Genomic DNA, 11,931 nt, shown 5'->3' with positions numbered 1-11,931 from the left:
CCCACTAGGACAACATCCTCTTGCTCATATCCTTGTAAATCCTCCTCAAAGGTTCATTCAAGATGGTTACTTCCCAGAATAAGACATAGGAGCAGAATTAGGTCATTTGGCCTATAGAGTCTGCTCCACCATTCAATCATGGCTGATCCTTTTTTCTCCTCCTCAGCCCCTCTCCCTGGCCTTCTCCCAGTAACCTTTGATGCCGTGTCCAATCAAGAACCTATCAAGCTCTGCTTTAAATACACCCAGTGACCTGGCCTCCACAGCTGCCTGTGGTAATAAATTCCATAAATTCACCACCCTCTGGCGAGAGAAATTTCTCAGCATCTCTGTCTGAATGGACACCCTTCTATCCTGAGCCTGTGCCCTCCTGACCTAGACTTGCCCACCATGGGAAACATCCTTTCCACATCTACTCTGTCTAGGCCTTGCAACATTTGAAAGGTTTCAATGACATTCCCCCCATCCTTCTAAATTCCAGCGAGTACAGACCCAGTGCCATCAAACATTCCTCGTATGATAACCCTTTCATTCCCAGAATCATCCTTGTGAACCTCCTTAACACATGACGACTAGGAACTCAGCAGGTTGGGCAGCATATATGGAGAGAAATGGAAATTTCAAAGAGGTGTGTCATATGCAAAAGACATACGTACATACTGGTACAATAAAAATCTTGCAGCAGCATCACAGGCACGTAGGTTTAGACATGACATTCATGTGAAAAAGTAAAAATTACACATGCAAAAAATAAAACAACTAGAACAAGATTTCCAACATCTGTGGAATCTTTTGTGAATATGCATCTGTAAAGTCCACTGTTGTGCAAAGTTCTCCTCCAGAATCTTGTGTCAATCCAATAATAAAACTGACATGGTTTTATTTGCATTGAAGCAACTGTATGAGATGCACCTTCAATTCCAAAGGAGATAATTGTCTATTTTGTTTTCCCCTTAACCTTGGCATAAAAATCATCCTCGATAAATATAATTTTCAAAAGGAAATGCAATGACTCATTATTAAAGGTTGTGGATTTATATATAAAAAAAACAACAAAGCAAGTCTCAGAACTGAAGCCGTCCTCAATTCCGCTCAGCTAACCTGTTTTGTGCCAAGTCGCAGGTGATAGTGCTACCTCCACTTTTGCACCGAAAACTGAAGTAGGTTGGAGGCGTTGTCTCTTTAAGAAGGAAAGCGCGCCATCTGGCACCACGGATGGGAAAGGCAACATCAACATATTTTTTTGTCGTATGCAGACTCGCCTTGCATAAATTATGTTCATAACGTAGTGCTAACGAGCAATGTTTATCGAAGCCGGTACGTTCTTTTTAATTACAAAGGAAGCTCGAGAAGGCAATTTCTTTAGGAGTTTAGGAGCTCTAAACGTTTGCATTAAATTGGTGAAAACTATGAAGAAATAAAACAAATGGAGATATTTCTCAAGGCCCGCTTTTTATCGATGCAAAATGCTCCCTCCTTATCCAGTATACTTCTTGTCGTTCGCCTCAATTTCTAAAAAAACTTGACTTTTTTTTGTTCTTTAAGTCGCTTCAAACAAAAAAAATTGTTCGCAAACAAGAGGAGACAGTTTCCGAGGCACTTTCCCGAAGCTGGGGCATTAATAAATAACGGTAAGTAGGCGCAGGTAATGCTGAGTGGAGTTGTGGGAGTGAGCGGGCGTTTATATAAATATATTTATCTATCTCCGACATAAATACGTGCGAGGTAGCGGGGAGGAGGACGGAGGTAGTCTAGCCTCATTTGGATTTTCTCCGCCATTAGCATAATTTATAAATTTATGGCACCAGAGACAAGGCGCCGGTTCTTTTCGGCCGCGTGACGTGTTGCTGTGGAGCGGAAGCGCGCGCCACTACTGCACGCGCACTTGCTTTCTCGTGCACTCATAAGGAATGTGTCCCGCGGGACTGCTGAGAAGGCGGTAGTTGTTGCTGCGCAAGCGTAGAAGCTTCTGCCGGTGATTGCTTCAATTGCTGCATCTTTTGAGAGGGAGAGCTTGTGATATAAAGCACAAGCACGTTTATCATTTTAGGTCATTTTGTTTTTCATTTGTGGTGAAATAAATCAGATATACAGTAATTAGAATCATGTGGTAAGAGATAACACAAAGGAGGATCTTAGGGAAAGGATTTGAGATTTCAGATGATTTGAATTAAGCAGTTTAAGTTCTGAGCAGTCTTGGTAGAAAAGTAGCTTTCAACCTATGATTCATTGTGACTCCACACTTATCAACATAGTTGAGTGTTAACTTACCTCTGAAATAGCTTAGTAAGCCATTTGGTTTGAGAACTAGTTTTGTTCACCACCCACAAATTAGAATGTATACATGTGTCAATGTTAGTTAACTGAAAACAAAAGACTACAGATACTAGAAACTACTGGAGGAACTCAGTGCGTCATCTGGCATCTGTGGAGGGAAATGGACAGTCAATGTCTTGGGTTGATACCCTTCATCTGGAGTTCAGATGAAGGATACTACCTGATCCACTGAACCCATCTAGTTGAGGGGTTCCCAACCCCAAGGACCCCTCAGTTAATGGTAAGGGTCATGGCATTAAAAAAATTGGGAATCCCTGTTCTATATTTTTATCATTGGGCCCTTTCATTAAAAAAAGAGATAGCATTACTGTTCATAGTTTACAAAAGACTATAGGGCAACACCATGATTGATGAATGTGGCCATTACTCACATTACCCAAGATTTAAACTGCTGTTTAACACACCAAGGGTATTTAATTTTTATTAAGCATTTCTGCAGCTTATGGTGGTTAAAACAGGAGTTAAAAAGTCAATAAATGTTCAAAGTGAACCATATAGATGCTGTCCTAAAATCTAAGAAGAATTGAGTGGTTAAGCTGTATGAACTTAAGAGGTACAGACTACTCTTGTTAAGTACTAAACATATTGCCACCCAACCCAAGTGTTGGTTGGTAAAGGATGTGAGAGCAGAGATCCCATGAGGATAAGTGTGACTAATGTCAGTGTTAGACAGGAAGTTGTCAGATCCATCCTGCTGCTCCTGTTTTTTTTTTGTTGCAAAATCTGGAACTGGGGAGATCATAAAAGTTAAAGAACAAAGTCTCTGAGTCCATGGAAAGACAGACAATCAAGCATTTAGACTTCCTTGGTTTTTCATCAAAATAAAAATGTTAGTTGTTCTCAAATAAAAGAGTTTGCAAACCTTTTGTAGCTAGCAAGCTCCCTTTGATGAGGAAATCTTAACTGAGAGGGCTTACTCTTAAAATGACTGCAGAGCCATTCAAAAATGAGATCAAGAAGCATTTTAACTCACAAAGGATAATGGAAATCTGTTACTTTCTTCCTAAAATAGTAAAGATGCTGGGTTAATTGAAATCTGGGGACATTGCCTGTTGTCATGCCATAATTTTCAATGGCACCCAGTTAAGTACTATTTTTCTTAACACGTCTGTTGACTGTATATCATAGGATAGGAACTCATAAATGATTTGTAATTTCTTTCATCTAAGCAGTAGAAAACTGTCTTTGACCTCTACCCTAATCCCCTGTAACCTTGTGACTAATTTATGGCCCTTCCCAGGCACTGTCTCAGCTGAATTGGGCAGTTCATAATCATGGTGTCCCAGGATTTAGAATTATAAAGTTATTATCACAAAGATTGCCTCCTATCACCTTGGTAATATTGTGCCCATCTACTCCTGCTTCAGCTCATCCAATGTTAACACATGAAAGTGTGTCTTTGTCTTCTTGCAGTTTGCAATGTTCTTTTGACTAGCCTTCCATCTCCCAACATCTGCAAACTACTCAGAACTTTTCTACATAAGTACGTTCCCACATCTGCCCCATTTACTCATCACCCTGGTACGCGGTGATTTGCATTGACTCCTTGTCCACCAGTGTTTACAATTTAAAATTCTCTTCCTATCTTGCAATGTCTGCATAGCTTTGGCACTTTCTGGGCATTCATTTGTTTGTATGTTGCCCATTGCATAAGAAAGGGTTTCTCCCAACAGCAGAATACTAATTGCTAAGATTATAGTAGAACTTGATATATCTAGATATACAGTCCATTTAAAATATTACTTATTATTTTTTGACAACATGAGCAAATGTGGACGTTGGAGAAGATTGATTACTATAGTGTTGGATAGTTCTGGCTTCCAGCAGATGTTTGGCTTCACATTTGACAATCTTGAGGTATGTAATTTCTCAGGCAATGAACTCACAATTGGAATTAACAGTTGCAAATTTACTTCTGTGTGATTATAGTTTCTTAAACGTTTACTTCTCTAAACATACTATCCTGCCTGAAAGCCTCCTTATATTAGAACATAGAACGTAGAAGTGTGCAGCACAGGGTCCTTCGGCCTACAATGTTGTGCTGAACCAGCTGAAAAGCATTCAAAAACACCCAAACACTAATCCCTCCTGCCTAGTGCATGTCCGTATCCCTCCATCTTCCTTCCATCCCTCTTAAAAACCCCTAATGTTTTTGCCTCTGCCATGATACCAAGCAGTGCATTCCTGGCATCCACCACTCTCTGGGTAAAAAAACATATACCTTACATCCCCCTTGAACCTACCCCTTCTCACCTTCAATGCATGCCCTCTGGTATTAGACATTTCAACACTGGGTAACATATACTCCCTGTCTACTCCTGCCTCTCTTAATCTTAATCTCTCTTAATCCTTTTATCAGATCTCCCCTCAGTTTTGATGCTCCAGAGAAAACAACCCAAGTTTATCCAGCCTCTCATGATAGCACATGCCCTCTAAATCAGGCAGCAGCCTGGTAAACCTCTTCTGCACTCTATCCAAAGCCTCAACATCATTCCTGTAGTGTGGTGACCAGAACTGTATGCAATACTCCAGATGTGGCCAAAGCAGAATTTTATAAAGTTACAACATAACCTCTTGACTTTCGAACTCAATGCCTCAACTAACAAAAGCAAGCATTCCATAAGCTTTCTTAACCACCTTATTGACCTATGTAGCCACTTTCAAGGAACTATGAACTTGGATCCTAAGATCTCTCTGCTCAGCAACACTGTTAAGGATCATGCCATTAACAATCTTCTTGAATTTGCTCTACAAAGGTGCATCACCTCACATTTATCTGGGTTAAACTCCATTTCTCTGCCCATATTTGCAACTGACCTATATTGAACTGTAATTTTTGGCAGTCCTCAACACTATCCACAACTTTACCAATCTTGGTATCATCTACAAACTTACTAACCCAGCCCTTTACATTTTCATCCAGGTTATTTATATATATCGTATATTTATATAGCAGAGGTCCCAGCACAGATCCCAACAGAGCACCACTAATTACAGACCTCCAGTTTGAATAAGTTCCTTCAACCACTATCCTCTATCTTCTATGCGCAAGCCAGTTCTGAATCCAAACTGCCAATGCATCTTAATCTGCGGACCCAATGCATCTTAATCTTCTGGATTAGCCTCCCATGACGGACTTTGTCAAACACCTTACTAAAATCCATGCAGACAACATCCACCGCCCTACCCTCATCAATTTCTCTTGTCATCTTGTCAAAAAATTCTATCAAGTTGGTAAGACACGAACTGCCCCTCACAAAGCCATGCTGGCTCTCCCTAATAAGGCCATGGGTTTCTAAATGCTCATATATCCTATCCCTAAGAATTTTCTCCAGTAACTTCCCTACCAATGACATGAGACTCGTCAGTCTGTAGTTCTCAGGGTTTTCCCTTGTTCCCTTCTTAAATAGAGGTATTTCTTAACTTAGTTGGGAAAATGACATCTTAAATACATAGTGTATAACATGGGATTTCTGCTTACCAGCCAGGGAATAGTCTCCTGGATCCACTGCATTGTACAAATTGAAACATCTGTCAGGAGATTCTGTGACCTGATTATAATTAATTTGATGGAGATTGCTCTAATTTGGCATTGCACCCCTTTTCATTGCTTCATGAGATACGATAAAATTGTGTTTGTTCAAAGTCATTCATCCATACCCAACAATATTATTGGGATACAATACTTGATGTCCCATGAATCTTATAAGTCAGGTTCTTTGCCTACAAATGAAACACCATTCATAGGTCCTTTGATAATAACGCAGACGATGACAGTCTATAGCAGGATCAGGACATATCATGGGACAAGTGGTATGCAATATTTACATACACATATTTAGCAGCACCAATCTCCAATAAATGAAAGGCAGAATATCTTCCTACTGAGTATGCCTGCAAAAAAAAGAATCTCAGGGTTGTATATGGTGACATATATGTACTTTGATAATAAATTTACTTTGAACTGATCTTGGTAGCACAACTAGTTGGTAGAAAAAGTTGAGCTAGGGTTGTGCTTGGCAGCATTTATGATGTAGTGTATTTGATAAGCCACTTGTAATACTTGAACTTGTATCTGCCCCTTTCTGTACCATGATTGTATTAGAGATGCACTGTTGTGACTCACCAGACTGACTTTGATGGCATCTCTTATTTTCCTTTGACTGATACCCAGAGGGGAAGAGCAGCAATTCCATAGCAGTGCCATCATCTCCGAGTTCCCTTCCAGTTGCAAACCACTTCCTTTGATTTTATTTTACAGCTTCTATATATTCCTGGGTCAACATCCTGGAATTGCCTTTCTAATATCATCATGAGAACATTGTTGTCACAACAATGGCAGCACATCAAGAGGAAAGTCCTAACTTGTTTCTCAGAACAACCAGAATTGGTAGCAATGATGGCCTTGTCACCCACTAATCAAGAACAAGTTTAAAAAAAATGATTTAGCAAGAAGTTTTGGCCGTGTTGGGATAGGGAACTGAAATACAGTAGATAACTGGGACACATCGGGACTAGTACATTTTGGCCCAATTAAGTGGCTGCCTCAATTAGCCGAAATTCCATGGAAATTGTTCAAACCAAATAAAAATAACAAACTGAGTAACAAATTATGTATTTAAATGGAGACCTAATTAACAAATTAGAACACTAACAATACGAGTACAGTAGTATAAAACTGTAGTTCCTGATCGTAATCAATGGTAGAATTCATCCAGAGTGTATACTCTGATACTCATGAGTGTATACTCATTCTTCTGATTGACTGTAAATGAACAAAATCAGCACAGACACCTGGTGCAGGATAGTGGACTGTCTTCGTACAATGCTTTCGGCAATTGTATCCTACAAATCTTCATTTTCATTGTAATATTCAAGATGATTTTTGGTAACTTCAAATTCTTCATAGTTCTGAACTTGTTGAAGTAGTGAAAATGTTTCATTTCATTCACAGCCATTTCTGGCATCTCCAAGCTTGAAGCTTGAAACCGCAGTGAGCAAAACAATTCTAACTTGTCTTACTGCTTTACTTCTCACCAACTATCAGTGTCAAAAATCACTGCATTTTATCACAAACATACACAACTGACAGTATTTAAAAACTGTTTGCTCTAAACATGGTGTAGTGTTTAACAGCCAAAACAAGTGCAGGTAACTGACGGTAATTAGAAACTTCAGCAATAGTCTCCTGTCTTAATTAAGTGACATAGTGTCCCAAAATGAATCCCGACGATTTTCTTGATTGTTTTTTGTTCTTTAAGAGTTGTCCCAAATCAGCGGCTGCCTTGATTTAACCAATGGCCTAATTAACTAGAGTCCACTGTATCTCATTTTTCTTTCCTCTGTTTTGAAGATTTGTACAGTGACAAACAAAATTGATGTGTTGCCAAACAATTTGTAAAGAAACATTATAAAATCTAGATTATGGCAATTTAATATGACATTTACAGGGTATTTAACAAAGTATATGTACAAAAAAAAGAAAAGAAAAAAATAAGAGCAATTATTGCTACCAATGACTCATTTGGTAGCACTGACTTCTCAAATCCAGAAGGTCACTTCGCAGGCTTGAGTACAAAGTATTGGAAGACATTTTTTTTGCAGTATCAGAGTTGACATCTTTCAATGGATATTTTTGGTGTAATAGTGTGAGTGAAATTTTTGTTAAGATGTGAGTTCAGTTGGCTGGTTAGGTCACTAGTTTCCTTAGGCAGTGAGCCTACTGATGCTAGGTGGTCACTGATTGAGATAGCAATGTTGTTCCGCTGTTTAAAAAAGGTCCTAAACTGAAACCAGAAAATTATAGGCTGGTGTGTCTGTTGTGGGAAAGTTATTGGAAGGTATTCTAAGGGACTGTGTATATAAGTATTTGGGTAGACACGGACTGATTAAGGATAGTCAGCATGGCTTCATGCATGGTAAGTCATGTCTAACCAATCACATAGAGTTTTTCAAGGAAATTACCAGTGGGTGAAGGCGAGGTAGTAGATGTTGTCTACGTCGACTTTAGTGAGGCTAGAGAGTGATATGAGAGGGTTGCCTCTCTGACTGGAGGCCTATGATTAGTGGTGTGCCACAGGGATTGGTGCTGGGGCCTTTGTTAATTGTCATCTATACAATGATCTGGATGATAATGTGGTTAACTGGATCTGTAGATGTGTGGATGACACCAAGATTGGGGGTGTAGTGAATTGTGAGGAAGACATCATAGCTTGCAGAGGGAACTGCATCAGTTGGGAAAATGGGCTGAAGATGGCAGATGGAATTTAATGCAGACAGGTTTTGCACTTCAGTAGGACCAACCAGGTCTTACACAGTGAACGGTAGGGCACCGAGGAGTGCACTAGAACAAAGGGATCTGGGAACACAGATCCATAATTCATTGAAAGTGGTGTCACAGGTAGATAGGGTCATAATGAAAGCTTTTGGCACATTGGCCTTCATAAATCAATGTATTGGGTACAGGAGATGGGATGTTATGTTGAAGTTGTATAAGGCATGGTGAGGTCTAGTTTGGGGTACTGTGTGCAGTTTTGATCACCTACCTCCAGGAAAGATATAAACAAGGTTGAAAAAGTACAGAGAAAATTTACAAGGATGTTACCAGGTCTGAAGGACCTGAGTTACAAGGAAAGATTGAATAGGTTAGGACTTTACTCTTTAGAATGTAGAAAACTGAGAGGAGATTTGGTAGAGGTATACAAAATTATAAGGGGTATAGATAGGGTGAATGCAAGGAGGCTTTTTCCACCGAGGTTGGATGGGACTACAGCCAGAGGTCATGGGTTAAGGGTGAAAGGTGAGAAGTTTAGGGAGAACATGAGGGGAAACTTCTTCACTCAGAGATCGTGAGAGTGTGGAATAAGCTGCCAACACAAGAGGTGCATGTGAGTTTGATTTCAATGCTTAAGAGAAGTTTGGATAGATACATGGAGAGTAGGGATATGGAGGGTTGTGGTCCTGGTACAGGTTGTTGGGAGTAGGCAGTTTAAATGGTTTTGGCATGGAATAGATGGGCCAAAGGGTCAATTTCCATGCTGTACTTCTCTATGACTCCTGTGCACATAATTAGCATAAATGTATATCTGTCAACTGCATTTTTTGCCCCTTAACGTGGAATGGCAGAAATATATACAAATACTTCAAGACACCAGCCAATTAAATATTGTAGCCACAAGAGCAGAATATAGGCTGAGTATCCTGAAGCAAATGACCCAATTCCTGATGCCACAGAGCCTTTCCATCATCCAAGTGGCAATTCTCACTACTTGTATATATAAGTGCATCCACTTACAATACTTGAGAAGTTTGATATGATGCAGAAAAAAAGAAAACTGCTTTTTAGCATCGAGTTTTCTACCCTAAGCAATTATTCCCCACCTCCCTGTCTCCATCTCCCCCAACTACTGGTGCAGGAAAATGCCAAGGCTTTTTTTTTATAACATTACTCAAGCCCTTGGCCTCTATTACTGAGAAAGACTACGACAGCAGGTATGTGGGAATGCTAGCTAGCTAGTCACTTTATACACTCAATGGGCACTTTATTAGGTACAGGAGTGGAACCCGGTGTGGTCTTCTGCTGCTGTAGCTCATCCACTTCAGGTTTTGATGTGTTGTGCATTCAGAGATGCTTATCCACACACCATTGTGGTAATGCATGGTTATTTGAGTTACTGTTGCCTTCCTATCAGCTTGAACCAGTCTGGCCAATCTCCTCTAATCTCTTTCATTAACATGGCATTTTTGCCCTCAGACCTGCCACTCAATGGATGTTTTTGTTTTTTTGCACCATTCTCTGTAAACTCTAGGGACTCGTGTGAGAATCCTGGAAAGTCAGTAGTTTCTAAGATACTTAAACCACTTTCTCTGGCACCAACAATCATTCCATGGGTAAAGTCACTTTGATCACATTTCTTCCTCATTCTGATGTTTGGTTAGAACAACTGAACCTCTTGACCATGTCTGCATGCTTTTATGCATTGAGTTGCTGCCACGGGATTGACTAATTAGATATTTGCATTAATGAGCAGGTATGCCGGTGTACTGAATAAAGTGGCCACTGAGTGAAAGTTACATTCAGAAATATATTACATACCATTATTTCACTTTTGCTAGGTAAAAATTCCATCTAATATCACTGTGGGAGCTGCATTTTTAGGAAGGCTACCATGATTCAAAAACAGTTCACTGTTTCCTTCTCGAGGGCAGTTAAGGATTGGTACTAAATGTTGGCCTTACCAGCAAAGCCTACATCCCATTTAAGAAATAATAAAAAAGAGCTACAAGGATGGGAGCTTGATTATGTTGGGAATGTGTTGGTGAAGGGTAAAACAGTTTGCTGACAGTTTTTGGAAAAGATTCATTGGCAGTAGCTTGTGAGTGTTGAGAAGTGATAGGCAGCAAAGTCTACCCAATCACCTACTTCATTGGTTGGTCTTTATATCCTTTAGGCACAGACTGGTTGTTTCCTTGAGAATGCCTAAAAATATCTAAGAAATATTTGTGGAAACCGTAGTATATAATCAAAGACTCTGTTTACTCTGAGCATCCCCCCTACTCCTATCAGGCAGAAGATACAAGAGCCTGAAAGCATGTACCAACAAACTCAAGGACAGCTTCTACCCCACTGCTATAAGGCAACTGAACCGCTACCTAGAATGATTACTACCTAAATGCTACCTAAATGGACTCTTGACTGAATCTAACTCGTTATGGCTTTGCACTTTATCGTCTGCCTGCACTGAACTTTCGCTGCAACTGTAACAATTTATTCTGCATTCTGTTATTGTTTTACAACATCACTGTTGTAATGAAATGATCTGTATTGATGATATGGAAAACAAAGTTTATCACTATACCATGATATATGTGACAATAATAAACAAATTTACCATCTTCCATTTCTTGTCCTTAAACTAGGCATTCCTTTGGGGAAAAGTTCAGGAAATTCAGATCCATGTAGTCCCATTAAGTAGGGTCAGAATCACCAATTTATGATTTAACACACTTCAACTTATATTTTTCTGAGCAGAATACTTTATTCACATAAGCTGCTGTTTAGCAGCATGTTATTTCAATGAACAACTGATGACCAAGTATTCATTAAAATTTATATGCATGAGATTGTATTCAAATGATTCAGTACAATGGTACATCAAACAGGCAGTCAATCATTTTACAGTCAATTTTTTAATTAATTTTCTTTAAACTAATTTTGTCATTTTTATTTTGCTCTCCAGGGTGTAATAAGGCAGATCAAACCTTTTCTTTCAGTGATGTAAAATGGAAACGGGCAGTTTGTCAGAGCAGGGTGATAATTTGTGTATCACAAAGCAGGTATGACGCAGTTACCCCTTTACTATTCTTTACTCCTATTCTATTTTAAATGAATACTAACTACTTAATTGTTACAATGTAACACTGTTTTTCTAGGTTTGTGTTAATACACCTAATTTTCAAAGAGAAACAAGTAATATAAATTATGTTACTACTAAATGACTGACTAAACTTTTAAAACATGTGTTTTTCCACCTGGTAATACAAAACCACAATTATCTCTATCTTTTGATGTTGAATTTGATCTTAGAACTGCAG

At 39.2% G+C, this 11,931-nt stretch overlaps 1 protein-coding gene across 1 annotated transcript in view; it reads left to right on the top strand.

The window, feature by feature from the left end:
- The first annotated feature begins 1,217 nt into the window (after positions 1–1,217).
- Positions 1,218–11,931, top strand: part of pou6f1 (POU class 6 homeobox 1) — an 85,943-nt gene continuing 75,229 nt past the window's right edge. The window contains exons 1-3 of the mRNA XM_073071123.1: positions 1,218–1,317; positions 1,546–1,631; positions 11,577–11,673. Of these exons, the coding sequence (XP_072927224.1) occupies positions 11,620–11,673 (54 nt within the window). The 5' untranslated portion in view covers positions 1,218–1,317; positions 1,546–1,631; positions 11,577–11,619. The remainder of the gene's footprint in view (positions 1,318–1,545; positions 1,632–11,576; positions 11,674–11,931) is intronic.

Source organism: Hemitrygon akajei, chromosome 18 (genome assembly GCF_048418815.1).
Source record: "Hemitrygon akajei chromosome 18, sHemAka1.3, whole genome shotgun sequence".
Taxonomy (NCBI): Eukaryota; Metazoa; Chordata; class Chondrichthyes; order Myliobatiformes; family Dasyatidae; genus Hemitrygon; species Hemitrygon akajei.
The sequence above is the reverse complement of the archived record's forward strand: the minus strand, read 5'-3'. Positions and strand labels throughout refer to the sequence as shown.